This window comes from Eleutherodactylus coqui, chromosome 4 (assembly GCF_035609145.1).
Source record: "Eleutherodactylus coqui strain aEleCoq1 chromosome 4, aEleCoq1.hap1, whole genome shotgun sequence".
In the NCBI taxonomy this organism is placed as follows: domain Eukaryota; kingdom Metazoa; phylum Chordata; class Amphibia; order Anura; family Eleutherodactylidae; genus Eleutherodactylus; species Eleutherodactylus coqui.
The window spans coordinates 184,974,133-184,995,031 of NC_089840.1; the positions used below are offsets into that span (position 1 = coordinate 184,974,133).

The 20,899-nt window shown below is 46.2% G+C and overlaps 1 protein-coding gene across 2 annotated transcripts in view; it reads left to right on the top strand.

The window, feature by feature from the left end:
• The first annotated feature begins 477 nt into the window (after positions 1 to 477).
• The window catches only part of WAPL (WAPL cohesin release factor), a 65,981-nt gene continuing 45,559 nt past the window's right edge, over positions 478 to 20,899 (top strand). Inside the window, exons 1-4 of one of the 2 annotated variants that reach the window (XM_066600463.1) lie at positions 478 to 682; positions 15,022 to 15,557; positions 19,090 to 20,157; positions 20,595 to 20,654. In XM_066600463.1, coding sequence (XP_066456560.1) covers positions 15,044 to 15,557; positions 19,090 to 20,157; positions 20,595 to 20,654 — 1,642 coding nt within the window. In that variant the 5' untranslated portion in view covers positions 478 to 682; positions 15,022 to 15,043. The remainder of the gene's footprint in view (positions 683 to 15,021; positions 15,558 to 19,089; positions 20,158 to 20,594; positions 20,655 to 20,899) is intronic. The other variant, XM_066600464.1, reaches the window with a different exon arrangement.

Genomic DNA, 20,899 nt, shown 5'->3' on the forward strand with positions numbered 1-20,899 from the left:
ACTTTATTATTTTATTACAAGGGGTTAATACGCCGGACAATCCCTTTAATTAAAATCTCTTCAGGACGCCACCAGCGAGACGTCAAATTTCTGTGCATAACAAGCAGCCATTTTTCTTTACTTCCTGTGAACAAACTGTCCTTTATTATTACATTGGCTTCATATCAGTAACAAACGAGGTTCATGAGCACACACACATGAGCCGCTAGGACCCCGACTACACTCCGCAGAATCGCTGCCTGGTGAGAAAGTACTAAATAAAAGCGGAGGGAGAACGGCAGAGAAAAACCAAGCAAAAAACTACCAATTCCAGAATGCACTGCGACTTCCGCATATGAGTCCAGCCAATCGGTTGCGTTTCCACTTTTGCGTCACTGGATGGTCCCCGCCCTTGCTGGCGCATGCGCAGTGTTTCCTACTGGCTAATGGCTGAGTAAGGCGCTTGCTGATTGGTCGGCCGGGCGCTGTGTGAGCGTAGTGACGGAAGGGGGGCAAATGGCGGAGGGATGTTCCCGGGCCCTGTTTAAATAATAACAGCCGGATATTTGCTGTCGGTCTTGTGGTTCTCGGTTCCCGGTGCTGCGCCTGCCAGCGGGGAGCGGAGGAGGACGCGCCGCTGTGGAGACCGGCCGTGGACGCCTGGGAGACGCCGAGCTCTGAGTGGAGCCCAGGGGATTAGAGCGTGAGTTTCTCTCCGAGGGGATAGAGGTGGGGGACGGCGGCGGCGGTGACGGTCCCCGAGCCGTGCGGCCTGCCCCACGCCGTCCCTGCGGCCGAGCTTTGGGGAAGTTTCCTGAGGCGGAGTGCGGCCTGCGGGGGAGCAGGAAACTTTCCAGCGGCCTGGGGAGCAACTTCAGGGGCCTCCGAGCCGGAGCCCCACCGGGGCCGTGCAGTCCTCCCCATCAGCCGGAGCCCCACCGGGGCCGTGCAGTCCTTCCCTGAGCCGGAGGGGGCGCCTGCTGGTGTTCAGTGCGAGCGGCCCGTCCACAGGACGCCACAGGGGGACATACATACGCAAATAGCTGAGACCCCCGATATATACAGCCCAGGGACATCACTGTATACAGGGGGGAGATACATATATAGGTGAGACCCCCGATATATACAGCCCAGGGACATCACTGTATACAGGGGGGGGGGGGGGGCATACATATATAGGTGAGACCCCCGATATATACAGCTCAGGGGACATCACAGTATACGGGGGGGGGGGGGGGGATACATATATAGGTGTGACCCCCGATGTGTACAGCTCAGGGACATCACTGTATACAGGGGGGAGATACATATATAGGTGAGACCCCTGATATATACAGCTCAGGGGACATCACAGTATACAGGGGGGGGGGGGCATACATATATAGGTGAGACCCCCGATATATACAGCTCAGGAGACATCACAGTATACGGGGGGGGGGGATACATATATAGGTGTGACCCCCGATGTGTACAGCTCAGGGACATCACTGTATACAGGGGGGAGATACATATATAGGTGAGACCCCTGATATGTACAGCTCAGGGACATCACAGTATACAGGGGGGAGATACATATATAGGTGAGACCCCCGATATATACAGCTCAGGGGACATCACAGTATACAGGGGGGGGGGGGGCATACATATATAGGTGTGACCCCCGATGTGTACAGCTCAGGGACATCACTGTATATAGGGGGGAGATACATATATAGGTGAGACCCCCCCGATATATACAGCTCAGGGACATCACTGTATACAGGGGAGAGATACATATATAGGTGAGACCCCCGATATATACAGCTCAGGGGACATCACAGTATACGGGGGGGGGGGGATACATATATAGGTGTGACCCCCGATGTGTACAGCTCAGGGACATCACTGTATACAGGGGGGAGATACATATATAGGTGAGACCCCTGATATGTACAGCTCAGGGACATCACAGTATACAGGGGGGAGATACATATATAGGTGAGACCCCCGATATATACAGCTCAGGGGACATCACAGTATACAGGGGGGGGGGGGCATACATATATAGGTGTGACCCCCGATGTGTACAGCTCAGGGACATCACTGTATATAGGGGGGAGATACATATATAGGTGAGACCCCCCCGATATATACAGCTCAGGGACATCACTGTATACAGGGGAGAGATACATATATAGGTGAGACCCCCCGATATATACAGCTCAGGGACATCACAGTATACAGGGGGGAGATACATATATAGGTGAGACCCCCCGATATATACAGCTCAGGGACATCACTGTATACAGGGGGGAGATACATATATAGGTGAGACCCCCGATGTGTACAGCTCAGGGACATCACTGTATACAGGGGGGGAGATGCATATATAGGTGAGACCCCCGATATATACAGCTCAGGGACATCACAGTATACAGGGGGGGGCATACATATATAGGTGTGACCCCCGATGTGTACAGCTCAGGGACATCACTGTATACAGGGGGGGCATACATATATAGGTGTGACCCCCGATGTGTACAGCTCAGGGACATCACTGTATACAGGGGGGAGATACATATATAGGTGAGACCCCCGATGTGTACAGCTCAGGGACATCACTGTATACAGGGGGGAGATACATATATAGGTGAGACCCCTGATGTGTACAGCTCAGGGACATCACTGTATACAGGGGGGAGATACATATATAGGGGAGACCCCCGATGTGTACAGCTCAGGGACATCACTGTATACAGGGGGGAGATACATATATAGATGAGACCCCCGATGTGTACAGCTCAGGGACATCACTGTATACAGGGGGGAGATACATATATAGGTGAGACCCCCGATATGTACAGCTCAGGGACATCACTGTATACAGGGGGGAGATACATATATAGGTGAGACCCCCGATATGTACAGCTCAGGGACATCACAGTATACGGGGGGGGGCATACATATATAGGTGTGACCCCCGATGTGTACAGCTCAGGGACATCACTGTATACAGGGGGGGCATACATATATAGGTGAGACCCCCGATGTGTACAGCTCAGGGACATCACTGTATACAGGGGGGGGGGGCATACATATATAGGTGAGACCCCCGATATATACAGCTCAGGGACATCACTGTATACAGTGGGGGGGGGGGCATACATATATAGGTGAGACCCCCGATGTGTACAGCTCAGGGACATCATTGTATACAGGGGGAGATGCATATATAGGTGAGACCCCCTATGTATACAGCTCAGGGACATGACTGTATACAGGGGGGAGATGCATATATAGGTGAGACCCACGGTGTATACAGCTCAGGGACATCACTGTATATAGGTGAGACCCACGGCGTATACAGCTCAGGGACATCACTGTATATAGGTGAGACCCACGGCGTATACAGCTTAGGGACAGCACTGTATATAGGTGAGACCCACGGCGTATACAGCTCAGGGACAGCACTGTATATAGGTGAGACCCACGGCGTATACAGCTCAGGGACAGCACTGTATATAGGTGAGACCCACGGCGTATACAGCTCAGGGACAGCACTGTATATAGGTGAGACCCACGGCGTATACAGCTCAGGGACAGCACTGTATATAGGTGAGACCCACGGCGTATACAGCTCAGGGACAGCACTGTATATAGGTGAGACCCACGGCGTATACAGCTCAGGGACAGCACTGTATATAGGTGAGACCCACGGCGTATACAGCTCAGGGACAGCACTGTATATAGGTGAGACCCACGGCGTATACAGCTCAGGGATAGCACTGTATACAGGGGGGGGGGCATACATATATAGGTGAGACCCCCCGATGTATACGGCCCAGGGACATCACTGCATACAGAGGGGACATACATGACTATATAGGTGGAGACCTCTGGTGTATACAGGGGGGACATACATGTCTATATAGGTGGAGACCCCGGTGTATACAGCCCAGGGACATCACTGTCATAGGTGAGACCACCCTGTGTATGCAGCTCAGGGACATCGCTGTATGCATGGGGGCATACATGACTATATAGGGGTGAGGGACCTATTGTGTATACAGCTCAGTGAAATCACTGTATACAAGGACCCCCGGTGTACACAGCTCAGGGACATCACAATATACAGGGAGACATGCATATATAGGTGGAGACACCCGGTGTATACAGCCCAGGGACATCACTGCATACAGGGGGGACATGACTAGATAGGTGGAGACCCCCGGTGTTTACAGCCTAGGAACAGAACTGTATACAGCGGGGAACATACATGACTGTATAGGTGGCGCACCTCGTGTTATCACTGTATTAAGGTGGGACATACATGACTATATAGAGTGGGGGGACCCCCGGTGTATACAACCCAGGGACATCACTGTATACAATGCACATACGTAACTAGATTCGTTGAACCCCCCCAGTGTATGCAGGTCAGGGACATCACTGTACATAGGGGGGGGGATCCACATGACTATATAGGTGGGGACCCCTGGTGTATACAGGGGGACATGCCTGCCTATATAGGTGTGAAACCCAGTGTATACAGCCCAGTGACATCTCTTTTTACAGGAAAATTAGTACATAGGTGGGACCCCGGTGTATACAGCTCAAGGACATCACTGAATACAAGGGGATATAAATTACTATATAGGTGGGACCCCGATGTGATGTGTAGTTTATATAGCTCAGGTAAGTCGCTGTATACAGGGCGGACATGCATGAATCTATTGGTGGGGGGGCACCCAGTGTATACAGTGGGGAATATACCTGACTATATAGGTGGGGCTCTCCGGTGTATACAGTTCTGGGACATAACTGTATACAGGGGGAACCTATAGGACTATAGAGGCGAGGACTACCGGTTTGATGTGTAGTGTATATAGCTCAGGGACTTCACTGTATACAAGGGGATATACATAACTATATAGGTGGAGACACCAGTGAATAAAACTTAGGGACATCACTGTATGCAGGGGGACTTGCAGGTGTGTATATATAGGTAGGAACCCACTGGTGTATACAGCTCAGGGACATACAGGGCTATAGAGGTGTGGATACCCAGTGTATACAGCCCATGGACATCACTCTATACAGGAAGTGGGCATGCATAAATATATAGGTGGGACCCCGGTGTGGTGTCTGGTGTGTGCAGCTCAAGGATATCAATGTAGAAAGGGGGAATATACATGACTATATAGGTGGGGAACCCCTGTGTGATGTGTAGTTTACACAACTCAGGGGCGTCACTGTATACTGTGTGGTTATGTATGACTTTATAGATGGGGACCCCCTGTGTATGCAGCTCATGGACATGACTGTATACAGGGGAACATGAATAACTATATAGGTGGAGACCCCCTGTGTGATGTATAGTGTATACAGCTCAGGGACGTCACTGTATATAAGTGGGGACATACATGACTATATAGGTGGGGACCTCCGGTGTATACAGCTCAGGGACGTCACTGTATATAGCTGGGGACATACACGACTATATAGGTAGGATCACTCGTGTGATGTGTAGTGTATACAGCTTAAGGATCTCACTGTATACAGGGGGGACATGCAAGACTATATAGGTGGGACCTCAGTGTACACTGCTGAGGGACCTCACTGTCTACAGGAGGCCATAGATAACTAGGTGGAACCCTCAGTGTATACAGCTCAGGGACATGACTGTATATAGGGGAACATAAATGGCTATATAGGTGGGGGCCCCCTGTGTGATGTGTATTGTATACAGTTTAGGTTCGTTGCTGTATATGGGTGGGGACATACATGACTATATAGGTGAGAACCCTGGTGTATACAGCTTAGGGATGTCACTGTATACAGGGATATAAATGAATATTAAGGTGGGACCCCCAGTGTATACAGGTCAAGGATATCACTGTATACAGGGGGATAGAAATGACTATATAGGTGGGACCCAAGGTGTGATGTGTAGCGTATACAGGAGGGACATGCAGAACTATATAGGTGGAACCCTCAGTGTATAGCGCTCAAGGACATGACTGTATGCAGGTGGACATACACAACTATATAGGTAGGGCTCTGTGTGTGATGTGTAGTATATACAGCTCAGGGATGTTACTATATACAAAGGGGACATGCCCGACTATAGGTGGAACCCTCAATGTATACAGCTCTGGAACATAACTATACAGGGGGAACTTAAATGACTATAAAGGTGGGGACCCCCTGTGTGATGTGTAGTGTATACAGTTTAGGAACGCCACTGTATATAGGTGGGGACATGCATGACTATATAGGGGGGACCCCCATTGCATACAGTTCAGGGACATCCCTGTATAAAGGGGGACATACAGGACTATATAGGTGGGTCCCTCAGTGTATACTGCTCAGGGATGTTACTGTATACAGGGGAAACATACATGACTATATAGTTGGGGACCCACGGTGTATACAGCTCTTGAAAGTCACTGTGTACAGGGGCTGAATTCACATGACTATATAGGTGGGGGGCCCCCTGTGTAATGTGTAGTGTCTCTAGGTCATGGACATCATTGTATACAGGGAGGACATGCATGACTATATAGGTGGGCCTCCCTGTGTGATGTGTGTAGTGTATGCAACTCGGTGGTATCACTATATATAGTGCCAGATATACCGGACTATATAGGTGCAGGGGACCCTCTATGCAAATTAGGTTTATACCGCTCCGACATACATGGCTGTGTAGTGCGGACCCCCCTGTTCCATATTTGTACATGTCTCAGAGCCATCACTGTATTCAAGGGACCAGACGTGACTATATAGGTGGGGACCCTCCTGCATGGAGAATGTAGTCCTCTGGCTTCTGTCCAACAAGCGGTGGTGATTATTTTTTTATAGGAAGTGATTGTTATCCGGTAGGCTCGGTGCTCTCCATTGAATTACGGTCATAGCAGAGTAAGGCGTCACATCATGAGAAAATCGCCCATGTAGAAGCAACCTAAAGATCCATTCACACTTTTTTTTTTCCTGTCTGCTCCGTCCAGGGGTCTCATCAAGGTGTCCTATTTAAGATCCTGAAACCGCCACCTCTGGATGGATATGCTCTACTGGCCATTATAGAAAGCTGCAGAAATGGACATCAATACGTTGGATCAATCTGCACTAGCTTTTCCACCTAGGCTTCGAAAAGTTCTAGAACGGGTTTTAAGCTCTAGGACTGGCGATCCTTGAAACATTTGTGTTTTCTGGGGGGTGGGGCGGTTGAGAATATTAAAGGGGTTGTCCGGTAGGTTTCTGTTTGTCGGCATTCCGTACAGTCCGTTACCTGTTGGTCTTTGCAGGTTTCTGTAACGATAGAGGTCCCGTTCTTGGGTGGTGTTTTCACTATTAACCCTTTGCAATCCAAATTGTTTACTGGTTTTCCTAGGGGCCTTACTCTTTTTCTGCTGTTATAAAACAGCGCTATCTACTGGCTAAAGCCAGTACTGCATGAGGTGACATGTTGGATAGGCTCCGACAGCAGAGAGGCTGGCAATATACAGTAAGAAAACCCTGACGGACGTCTTCCAACATCGGAGCTGTACAGCCTTAAATCATAATGTCTTTATACGTCTGACAGTGGATTGGAAAGGGTTAATGGACCCTGTGAAGGCCGCCCCTAGACAGACCTGAAAGATAGTGATATGTCTGCTGTGTGGATCTGTGCAGTAGTTGTGGAGGAACTTGCATTTTATTAGTAGTAGCACATGCATAGAACTACCGTAGTTTGCACATTCATGAGCTGCAGGCTACCCACACCCATCCTGCCCTCTAGCCAATGATTGGCGGCTCATTAGGCACAGTAAGGCCAAGCTCACAGAACCGTGACTGCCAGCTCTCGCCAAGTATGCAATGGCATGATTGTTGCAGAATGCCGTCGCTCCTTATGCACCATCTTGGCATGTGTATAGACTTGAAAAAAATCCCTGCTGGTGTGACTGGCGTGATGCAAATCAATAGGTAGTCGGCAACACGTGTTGCACACTACGTGCAATGACTATATGCCTGTTTATGAGATTCCTAATGACCAGACAGCTGTTAATCATTGGCTAGAGAGCGGGATGGGTGTGGTTAGTCTGCAGCTCATAAGTATCCAGGACTACTTGAATCGTTGAACGCTGCAGGACGTACAGTTACATCCTGCATGTTCTTGTTTTGTATGGAGAGGGATCCTGAGTTGTTCCCGCTCCATACAATGCCGGTGCTGGCTGTTTCTTACAGCCGACGCCCACTTTCAACAGCTCCGATCAACTATGCTGCTGATTGGAGCTGTTAACCCTTTAACTGCCGCTGTCAATTCCAAAATGCTCTATTGATGTTCAGAGGTCCCACACTGAGATCGTGGGTTGCCATGTCAGCTGGGGCCTTCTGTTTTTTTTCCCGCACGCTGGGAAAAGAAAATCACATCCGCATGCATTTATTTGCCTGCAGATACTAATGCATTCCTATGGGCTTCTGCATCTGAGGATCTTCCACGTGGATTTTTGGGCCTTAAAGTCTTAAAGATTGTTACCCCGCACGGTGATTGTTGACAAAAAATAAATAAACAATGCCAGAATTGTGCAGGTTTTTTTTTGTTTTTGTTTTTGTTCACACCATCTTCAAGAAAAAATGTAATAAGCATTAAAAGTCGTATGTACTCCCAAATGGTACCAATAGAAACTACAGGATGTCGCCCAAAAAGTGAGCCCTCGCACAACTATATCGATGGAAAAATAAAGTTATGGCGCTTAGAAGATGGTAGTTATTTTGTTTTTCCATTTCACTCCATCTTGTAAATTAGAGGTGTACCGCCCGATGGGTGTTCCCAATCTGCCTGCTGTCTGTGCCTCTCCATTACCATAGATGTAAAAACTGACCCATTCAATGCTTCCTGACATTACCGGCTCCGCCTGCTGGAGTTGTTACGTGTTTTAGCGTCACTGAACTTCAGGTGCAAGCGGCCAGACTGACCTCACATGCGTGCGCTGTAGTCTTCCGTGTGCGCAATGCTACTGGTGAAAGGAAACTTTCTCAAAAACTACTGCACAGATCCATACAGCAAAGATATCACTGCAATTAGTGACTGTCACCACCTTGTTCTGCACTGAGATAGGGGTGCAAAAAGCCAGTCTCTGAATGTCCACATGAGCAATCTTTCTCTAAGGCCTCCTGTCCATGGCTGTAGCGGAATATCGCTAGCGATATTCCGCAACGTGGGATGATGGGGAGACCTGTCCGTTCTCTGCGGTGAGCCTATCATGCTGTGATTTGAATCATAGCGATTCTCTGCTTGTGGACAGGGGGCTGCGCTTTCCATAGCAACGGAAAGCATGCACTGCGTTACCTCTGGCCAGATTATCACCGCTGATAACGCAATGCAAGAATTCCCATGGACAGGCAGCCTTACCGATGAGCTAAGATAGAAAAGTCACAGTATGGCCTGTTTTTGGGGCAATTCTCCATTATTGCCTATTGGAGCCTGAAATAAAATTGTGTCCCGTGCCATACAATTTTCATGCAAGTATGATGTATATGATTACTATTGCAAAATCATACGTGTTTTCACATGCGTGAAATATGCAAGTGCAGCGACGCAAGATGTTTCTTGCTAAAATCGTAGATTTATAAGTGCAATAGCATGCACCCTATTCGCCTTCTAGGCCTGTGTTATGTTATCTGTCACCCAGCAGGATGGATGTGTGGCACCTTAGTACATTGTGGATGTCTAGTTTGTTCAAGCCGCCCATAGACTATTCATGGGCGCCCCGAAACTTAATTAAAGCATGCGGGTTTGTTTTCCGGACCGCCCGGTCCGGACAACAAATTGCAGCCTGCTGCGTTTTGCCGCAGGGACAGCTTCCATTGAAGTCAGTGGAAGCCGTCCGATCTGTGGCACACCCAGAACTGTCACTTCGGGTGTGCTGCGGGTCCCGCGGGAAAGCAGGAGATTTAAAAAAAAAACAAAAACCTGCATGCGTCCAGAATGTCCTCATGCCGCAGGGAGGGTGGGATACCGCAGCAGGGCTTCCACCCACTGAACCCAACCCGCCCGTGGACATGAGGCCTGAATTGGAGATGTGCCTGCAATACCAACCTTGGCCACTGCACTATGGTCAGCATGATCCGCTTTCTACTGTGACAGTGGCTGATCATTGGGAATCTCGAACAACAGATCCTTGCCGATCATCAACAGAAAAAAAAAAAGTCCTGGACAACCCGTTTAAATGCCTTGGTCAAAACAAGACACACTGGCCTCCCACTATATCTGGCCTTTTAAGACCACAGTAGTCTATTAAAGCGAACCTGTCACCAGGTATGAGCAGCATGAACAATAATCAGGCAAACTTTGTATTCAGCCATCTTTTGCATGGAAGTGAATGGAAAAGTAGTCATTCATGTGCGCCACTGCTTCATTCATCAGGGTGATTCAGGGTATGCAGTTCTCTTGATTGCAGGTGATCGCAGCAATTGGATCTGTAATGATCCTGCCTTTATCTACTGTGAATAGGGAACGATTTTTTTATATTGGTCCCTGGCTATCTCCCCCCAGCATCTGTATTTTTTTCAATGGGAACTTTGCCTGTAATACCAAGCCTGGCCACTGAGGTATCGGCTTCCTGTAGAAATAAGCTCTGTGCATGAGCACAATGGTTCAGAGTATAGCTGATTAGTGGGATTTTCAGGCCGCAGTTCGCCAATGATCTACTATTAGTGGCCTATCTTGTATCAGTAGTTGACAACTGGGCAACCCCATTAACATAGGGAAATAGGAGCCAGATAGCCATGCATAACCTGCATAGCAACCAATCGCAGCACTGCTTTCACTCCTCATGCTGTTCTTGGAAAATGAATAAGGTGTAGATGTGAAATGCCGCCTTGTGAACATACCTTAAGGCTAGAATCACATGTAGCTCTTGTGGCAGTTGCATTTTTAACTACATTTTTTTTTTTTAGCCAAACTAGATGTGTATTTAGAGGGAATGAGAAACGTGGTATCAAACGCTGCCCTAAAATCGCCCATGTGATTCCAACTTAAGGACCCTTTTACACAGGACGACCTGTCAGGTAGAGAAATCCGACAGGTCGTCCCAGAGATAATCACTCCAGTGTTTTTACACTGGAACGAGTATCTCTCCTTGAATGGAGGGGATCATTCCGGCCCGCTAGCCTCCATTCACAGTAAGCAGGTGTTGTCCATAAGTGAGTGACTGCCCGTTTACAAGAACTGATCTGCATGCAAAAACTGAACAATGAATGAGAAGCGAATGATTTATCATTCATCGTTTAGTCAGGGGCGGATGGAAAATACAACTTTCCTCACCTCTTAAATTCCCCTCTGATCCAGCACCTGGTGGGCTCCCTGTGAAATGCCAGTGATGATGTGCAGTGGCTGTGACCAGCTTACTTACTGGCATCACTGAGTTGGCAGGTTCTAGATGAACCAGCAGGTGACCGCTGGGGCATCTGTTCTGGGTCAGCGGGCATTAAACAGGCAAGCAGTGTGGTTTTATTGTGTAAAGGTGATTTGCAGCAAGTACGTTACAATATTGTTGGATGGCACTATGTAGTCTAATGGATTCTTTTATCCAATGTCTGTTTTAGGCCGGTTTCACATCTGACCTGGAATCTCCGGTTAGAGGTTTTCTCACATATCTGGCACAAAATAACGGAAGAAAGAGTGCCGCATGCAGTGCATTTTCTTCCGTGTAAAACCTGAGCAGCTGTGCTGAAAGCAAGCGGACCCCATTGTAGTCAAAGGGGTCTATTCAGTGCTGTTCCATCCCAAGACGGAGCTGTTCAGCCACGGGGATTCACTTTTCTGTTCCTGAATGGAGCAGGAAACCAGAACCCCCAAAGTAGGTGTGAAACCACCCAAATATAGTTACTGTATCTGAAACCTTTACCTCTTACGATTTTCTCTAAAGAAGACGTTCTTGTCCTGTCGGCTTATGTAGGGGGAGATGCTCTTTAGCTGAGGGCCACCTGGGAGTATCAATAATCGGCATGCAGGGTGTTTAAATGTACAAATGGCAAAGAACAGTGAAGCTAAGTAGCCTAGTATTGGTATTAGAAATGTAGGTATCTGACAGCTGCTCTTTAAGTAGCCGTTCCTTCAGGCCTTTTTGCAGGCAGAGGTCGCCTCATGCTTTAAAGGGTCTCATGAGTGTTTCTGTGCAAGACTGAAAGGTATAATGGATAGAAGTGTTATACTTGTGTTCGGCCTATGAGGATGCTTTACTTGTAGTCAGTGGTGGCCACTGCTGTTAACCCTTTCCAATCCAATTTGTATCCTGGTTTTCCTAGGGGGCTTGCTCTTTTTCTTCCATTATACAGCAGCGCTATATGATGGCTAAAGCCAGTACTGCATGAGGTGACCCGTTGGATAGGCTCTGACAGCAGAGAGGCTGGCAATATACAGTAAGAGAACCCTGACGGGTGTCTTCCAAAATTGGAGCTGTACAGCCTTAAATCATAATGTCTTCAGACGTCAGACAGTGGATTGGCAAGGGTTAATGGCCTTTCTCTTTTGGCACTTTACTACTCTAACAGAACTCAAAAATGTTGAGTGTTCTTACTGCGTTGGGGGAGTGTTGCGACTTATGGTTGGGGCAGTTAGACAAAACTGTGCTAGTTAGTGTGATGGCGGGAGGGCACACATGAAAACTGGAAGGAAAAAAAGGTTTCTTTATTTTATTTTTTAAATTATTTTGTGTGAAATATTGTGTATTTGCTTTGCCTCACATTTTTCTCAGTTAACATACAGTAAACCGAACACTACAATTATAGATTACCAGAAACTACAGAGTAAAAGTTTATGTGAGAAGTGTTCCGCTCGGCGGAGCAGAATACTAATGAGTAGATGCAGTTTTTAGTAACACAGAAGTAACACTTAAAGGGTTTTCCAGGGAAATACTATTGATTACCTATTACCAGGATAGTAAGAATCAAGAAAAAATACTTATTTTCCTTTGTGCCACAATACTCCTATTCCAGAGTACTGGGGGTATCTGGAACTAACCATTCCCCCCTACCCCCCATTTCAAGTTGGCCTTAAACGATGTAGACAAAGGTGTGTCCTTTTGCTTATCTTTACACGTAATACAAATGAAGTACAAAGCAGGTGCTTTACAAGGCAACGTGTTTCGGGGTTCACATACTTTTTCAGTGAGAGCTGTGCCTGTAGTTACAAGCGTCAGCCACTACACAGAGGTCGGCGCGGAGGCCGACGTGTTCACTCAGCTGATCATTCGGGATCCTGAGCGACAGACCCTGGACAATCAACTATTGACCTATCCTGGTGATAGGTCATCAATAGTGTATACACTGAGAAAAACCCCTTTAAGCAGGCTATGCACATTAGATGTAAATCTGCCGGCTCTTTCATGTATGGGGGCCTGTTAAAGGGGCTTTTAAATGGGGCAATCTGTTGGGCAACAGATGCTTGGCTGATTGTCCAGGGATAAACGTTCAGGAGCGAGCATCGCTGAGTTAATGGAGGTGTGCTGTGAATGGAGCAGAGCCGGGAATATTCCAGACCGCCGGCCTCCTTTTACGGTAAGCAGGCAGCCGTTCAAAAATGGTAACTGCCTGTTTAAATGGAATAATACGTGTAGTTTTCTGCACGCAGAAGCTGAACAACGAACGAGAAATGAAGGACTTCTCATTCATCATCCAATCGTGGCATAATCATTCAGATTCTCACTGGATGGCAGGAATGCAAACAATAATCGTTCCATGTAAAAGCACCTTTACTCTCTCCCTGACCGCAGACATAAAGATCGAGCAATTCAATTTCAAGGTGCCTGATTCATTTTTTCTTTTTTCCCTCGGGGACATAAGCCACTATTAATGCTGTATCTCAGCGGCGGTCTAGCCTCCTATTGTAAATACATGTATGCGTGTCCGAGTGCCTCTGTTTTAGGGTATTGGGGAGAGACAAGTCCTGGCCTGCTTTAGGCTAGGCCTTTACAGCATAAGTGGCATAACCAAAAAGTGTGTGATTTGTCCCCCAAATGGAGACTTCTGTTGCAAAGAAGTTGTAGGACTTTTTTAGGCTGGGGTCACACGGTGCGGATTCCCGCCGGAAATCTCGCGGTTTGGCCGCAGCAAAAACGGCAAGATTTCTGCCGGGAGAAGCGCCACGGAAAAACCCGCGGCGGCTTTGAAGCGGCCCGGCCGCTCGCCCTTCCTCTGCGGCCGGCGCTCCCATAGAGAAGAGCGCAGCCGCAGTGGAAAGAATAAAGAATAGACATGCTGCGGTCGGCAAAGCCGCGGCTACGGTCGGCAAAGCCGCGCCGCAGCCGTGGTTTCGGCCGGATTAACCGCAGCGGATTGGCCGTCCCGTGTGGACGACATTTCTGAGAAATCTCGTCCACGTGGCTGGCTAATCCCGCCCTGTGTGAACCCAGCCTTATGGTGCAGTTTGATTTGCAACACATCAGATGCACAAAACTGCGGACAGAGGTTGTAATGCGACCACATTTGTTACTTGCAATGTTACATTTGCATCACAACAATATCATTGTGATACAACCTTGTCATCATAGTAACCGAACACGTTGTGTAGCCGTCGCCTTATATGTAACCATTTTGTAATGGTCTTGATTAACAGTAATCGTTCGGTTTGTGGCCAGTTTAATGGTTACTTTTTTGTGCTGGTATTGGGTTACAAACAGAAGACTTTTGGGGAAAACCTTTAGGCCCCCTGTACACGGGCAAAATCTGCAGTGGGATTTCCCGCAGAATTTCCGTCCATGCCCGCCTGCATAGGATTGCATTGCAAAACGCAATCCTATGCACACAGCCGCGATTTGTCCGTGTGAAAATACACACAGAAAACAAATTGCAGCATGTTCTATTTCTGTGTGGGTCCCGCACAGAAATGTCAGTAGTGATGGGCTGGTGCAGACGGAAGACTCTGGGAGCGGGTGAGCTGCAGGCCTCTGCAGGGGCACGGGACCGCATCCCGCTGCGACAATTCTCGCAGCGGGATCCGACCCGACCGTCTGCAGGTGACCGTAGCTATACATGTGTTTTCTGGGTTGTATTTTAATGTCACCATTTGTTCTTTTGTTACAGAGAATATGAAACAGGCTTCAACATGACATCTAGATTTGGGAAAACGTACAGCCGCAAGGGTGGAAATGGAAGCTCTAAGTTTGATGAAGTGTTTTCCAACAAACGAACCACTCTTAGCACAAAATGGGGAGAGACCACATTTGTGGCCAAAGTAGCACAGAAGAGGCAAAATCACAAACCAGATATTGCAGACCTCCCAAAGCGAACCAAAGTTGATGACGATGATGACATGGCAGAGGATCCTTTTGGATTTGATAGTGATGAAGAGTCAAAGCCAGTGTCGTCAAAAAATCTCTCTCAGCCTAAAAGCATAACTCAACAACCCTCTGAACGTCTGGGTGCAACAGGATCCGAGAACATCACCCCTGTGTTAGATGCAAATAGTAGAACGGATTATCCCATCACTTCAGAATCCACAGTGTCATACAAGTATGTTTCTTTTGACAGTACGTTACATGGATTGAAAGAAAAGAATGCAAACAAGATCAATGAAGATAATAAAAAACATCTAAGCTCACCTAAGAAAACCATCACAGGTAATAAAATGTATAATCTTAGATTTTAGGAGATCAGAAGAGTATGAATCTGTTAGAACTTGAGATGGTGCTAATGGACCAGCAGAAGTGTCCAGTAAATACTTGTCTCAAGTGTTAAATTATTTATCCTTTCAGTACTTAAATGCACCGTATCTGTCTGAGACGTTTAGCAATGGGCTACTCAAGGAAAAGATTCCACTCCGCAATGTCTATATTTCCCAGTAGGTCATATCAGTGATGCACAAATTGTTTTAGCCAGTTTTAGGTTTTTAGAAGCCAGGAGAAGGGAAATAAGAATGTGCTTACAAAATAACTAGGCAAAAAAGCCCCAAAAGTTAGGCATGAGTCACAACTTTCTTGGTAGGTACATTTTCTTACCAAGGGCCCACCTGCATTAGGGCTTTCACTCACCATTCCATTTCTCTGCTCAATTTTTGGATTAAATTAAAATAAATTTATTTATTTTACTTTTTCATCATTTTATTTCAATGGGTCTTAAAACATGGAAAGCTTTACGTTTTGCTTCTTTTCCTTTTCTTTTTTTTTTTTTTTTATACAGGAACCAGTTACGCAGTCTGCAGTACTATAAGTTTTAAAAAAATAAGTAAATGAAAGTCAACACAGGTGTGACTGTATCCTTATTTATAAACATAATTTTACATATTTAATATGTCAACGGGGACGTCTGACTCCAGCTATGTCTTTTTCCCTCTACTCCTCCCCCCCCCCAATAATGGCGACTCTCTAGTTTTAGTTTCCAGAACTGTAAGTGCCAAATGGGCAGTTCCCACTGCTCATTGTTAATGGGTCATGTCAGTCTTGAGTCAGCAGTGCCGTAGCTGCAAACCTATGCAGTCAACCCTGCAGGCATGAGCCCATGATGGGTCCTCCTTTTAAAGGGGGTTTCCAGGCAGCGCCAGATGTTGGTACCGGGCAACATCAGGGTCATAGCGGAAGCCGCTGCTCTGACCTCTGTGTAGTGGTTGAAACTTGCAAATGCAGGCACAGCTTTCTTTGATTTCAATTACAAGCATCGTCCACTACACGGGTCAGAGCAGCAGTGTCCGCTCTGATCCCGGTGTAAAACCCTTTTAAGGCCCAAAGTAGAAGCCACAGATCAGCACAAGTGCAATTATGCACAAATTTTAGCTTTGTCTTAGAGCCAGCTCCAAAAGTTTGCAGCTGGTGATGACACACTGTAGTGCTAAGTCTGTATTACAATCAGAGTTTTGCCTTAATCGCTAGTCCTTTAAAGGTGTTTTTCCCACTAAAAACATGTATCCCTAAATGTCTGCTTGCTGGTGATCAGACACCCTTTTTCTGGTGTTTGCAATCTGCTTTCAGGTAGGGATCGTGTAGCAACTCTAGCATTCTGCCAGTAGTACACTATCCTGTACTTCCTTTCCCTTCCCATGCTATGTTGTGCTGTCTCTTGTTTCAATCAGCAGGATGGCAGTGTCTGAATGCCCGCTCCTCTGCTTTCCCAGGACAATGTAGCCATTGGGCACATTCTGTCCAAATGATTAGTAAATCCAGTGTGTGTGCGTTCGCATACTGGCTGTAATAGCAGGAGGGGCAGAGATTGTGGGGTTTGCAGTCACAGGGTAAACAGATCTGAAAGCTGTGTGAATGCAGGGCAGTGAGTCGGTGAAGACTTTGTCCATGTTCCAGCATCTGTGTTGCTACAGAAGCTTAGTACCGAACAGACAGTGATTTACATAGGGTCTGGAGGGGTGACCCCTGGTGGCAGCCACTTCAGCCTTTTTTTAGACTTGTAAAAGATTTTTAAGGAGTATTCTGGGACATTTTAAACTTGTGCTATTTATGCCCGACAAGTCCTCAGTAGATAAATGGGAGGCACCCGTTGCTCTGATCCCAGCCGATCTGCTGATTCCTGGAGCTGCTGTCACCTACAGTGAGCAAAGGAAGCAGAAAGCACTGATAATAGTGCAGTGGCCCAGGTTGGTGTTGCAAGTGCAACTCCTGTTGAATTCAATGAGAGGTGTACTGCAGTACCAACTTGGGCTTCTGCACTATGGTTAGCACTTTCTGCCTCCTCCGCTGACCATAGCAACAGTGTCTCCAGGAATCAGCTGATCCACAGGGATTGGAGCAGCGAGTCCCCTGCCGATCATCTATTGATAACCTGTCAATCGTCAAAAGCAACAAGTTTAAAATGTCCCGGCATACTCCTTTTAATAAAGATATATATTACAAGACTGAGGCGTATACAGGCTATTAGATGAGCAGAAGTTGCATGAGACGTTAGTGCCCTTTTAAACTATATATATATTTGGCATAGCCGTAAAGGTGAAACAAAAAAAAGTTTTTATGTTGAATTGTTAAAAAAAAAAAAAGCGCACAAGGTTTTTTTTTTTTAAAATTTATTATGTGGTACATTAAGAAATGCACCTCATTATGCTAAAAATCAAGCTTCTGTTTGGCTATATTGATGGACAAATAGTTATGGCTCTTGAAAGGTTGCAGTGACAAGAGGTAAATTGTAAAGCACGTGTTTTATAAAGGTTCTAGTAAAGTGCCTATACATTGTGTGACCAGTCTGCAGTTATGAAGACATTCTTTTTACCGTTAATTGACAGACATGTACTTGTAACTGGGAATAATGGCACGTACAGGTGCTGTCTGGAAATTGATTTTAAAATGTGTGCGCTACTTGCAGCACCATGTTTTTACACACTAAGGCTGGTTTCACACTGCTAAGAAACTCGTGTGAGATTTGTGTGTTGCGACATGCACAAATCTTGTACGAATATGAACCATATTCTTTAGAATGGAGTAATATATGTGAGCGATGTTTTCCTGCATTGCGGTGTGGGAAAAAATCGTGAAATGTCCTATCTTATCGTGTTCCTCGGAACGCATCGCCCATTGTATACAATTGGACCACTAATGCATTACACCGCTCTCGCATGCCGTGCAATCTGCGTGCGATGGGAGGTTTCTGGCATCTGTGGGTAAATCGCACATTTGCAAGCGTGATATCTGACCAGATGTGTCTGCCTGATATTACTCGCCTGTGTGTAGGTTAACAGAGGTAGTGTGGAGAGGTGGCTGACCAGAAGAGAAGGCATCTGTGGAAGATACATGCTCAGCGACAGGATAATAGTTACTAGCAGAGAACGGCTCAAGGGATTTTAAAGACTGGAACAGGATATTGCTGCTGTTTTCAAGACGCGCTAACCATCTATTATCTTCACAGCAATATAAGCATATTCTAGGGATGTCTCATACATTGAATACTATAACCTGATGGTTATCCGTATGCTAACCTGTTCTGAACATGAGCAAGAAGCATGGCAGGTTTTAGGATTGCTTAGAACTACTGTGACTCATTATGCCTCAACAAAATCTGTTAGTATAATTGGCTACTAAGGTGCAATTCATCTGTTTTCCAGTGTAGATGCTGGTTTAATAATTTCCTGTAATTAAGTAGTTCATAAATGTTAACGTTAACCCTGGGTGTAGGTCGTTGTTGTTTTTCATAAACGTTCTTTTTGTTCTGTTTCATTAGGTTATGCGCAAAGCTTCATAGAAGACAATAGCCGCACTACTCAAAAAAAGAGCGACCATGACAGCAAGAAATCTTTTGATGCATTACATTTTGGAGTTTCCACAAAATCATGTAACAGTAGCAAATCACCTGTGGAATCAATCCTCTCTAGTTTCACCACTGACACAGGTGACTGGGATCTGGATCCTGTAAACAAATGGGATTCTCCTGTGCAGAAAGAACAAACGGGAGAGGCACAGAAATTTGGACTGTTCGACTGGGTGGATCTGACTGATGAAAATTCTGAAATTCCAGACCTTGAGTTAACCTTGGATGAGAATAGTCCTAAGGTTGAAGATTATGGCATCCAAGCTAAAGACCTAGCAGCCAACTACCCTGAGGAGCAAATGAGTGAAGAGGTTGTCCAAGGAGGTGTTAAACTTAGCAACTGTAGGACATATTGTAGGTCTAACAAAGCAAAATCCTCACCGGGTTCATCAAACTTTGATAAATTGTTAGATGGTTCAATTTATAACATCGGTAAATCTAACAATGCGACAGAGAAGACGAATGCTGTGAATAAAAGCAGCAGTACTAGACCCATTGGTCGGACTAGAGATTACACCGTTCTCCACCCATCATGTTTGTCTGTCTGTAATGTTACCATACAGGATAGCATGGAAAGGAGCATAGATGAGTATACCACAAGCCCTTCTACAGATTTAGGGGAGGCAGGGCGTCTTCGGAAAAAAGCTGATCTTGCAACTGCAAAAACTACCACAAGGTTTCGCCCTGGTAATTCTAAATCTAAGAAGGATGCCAAATTAGAGTTTTTTGGGTTTGATGAACAGGATGAAGGAGCTGGCGGTGATAGTGGCTCGAAACCTTATGGACAGTCAAGCTATAGAATAAAATATTTTGGATTCGATGACTTGAGTGAAAGTGACGATGAGGATGAAGATGAATGGCAGCAAAGAGAGAGAAAATCAAAAAAGAAGGCAAAGATTACAGCCATGCCATCCGAGGCCAGTACACCTAGCTTAGGAGTCAGTACACTTATGCAGAGTTATCAGTCTATAAATAATATTGGTAAGTATTTTTGTGGAAACTATTTTTGAAATGTTTAAAAAGGAACTGGTCATCACCTAATAAGCACCATAAATAAATTGTTTTGATAGGACAGTTCCCAACTGTCCAGGGATGCGCTTTGTATACCTGCCAGACTCCCCGTTCCCTCGCTGTCATCTTTAAAAGTCGGTGCCCGGTTTGTGAATGTGACTAGTCAGTCTGAAAGTCAACGTTCAGTTTGTGAGCACGACTCTTCTTCAGAGGTGCCAGCAAGGGAATGGGGAGCTGGGTACGTATGCAAAGCACATCGCTGGATCCTTGAGACCTGTCCTATGAGCACCATAACTACGTTGATGGTGCTTACAGGTGGTGACAGGCTCTCTCATGTAAAATTACAAAATAGATAGTTGTGTAGATTTAATAAGCAAAAACTGCACATTTTGCACCACATTTTACAGAGAGTTCACCCACCACTCAAACCAGCCGCAGTAGTAGTCCACTCCCCATCAACGAACAAGGTATGTCCTGCATAAGTAGGTGGTGGGCTCCAGCTATTTATATTGTTCACCGAAGTTTCCTTTAAGGTGTTTTTCTTATATTTGGGTGTTAATTCTGGTATAATATATAAATTGGAAAGTATAATTACAGCTGATTTAGTTTTTTTAAATAGTTTTGATTATATATTTTTTTTTCAAAACCTAGTGAAATTAAAGGTGCAGAATTGTACAAAAGTCAAAATACAGCGTTACTAGTTCAGAATCTA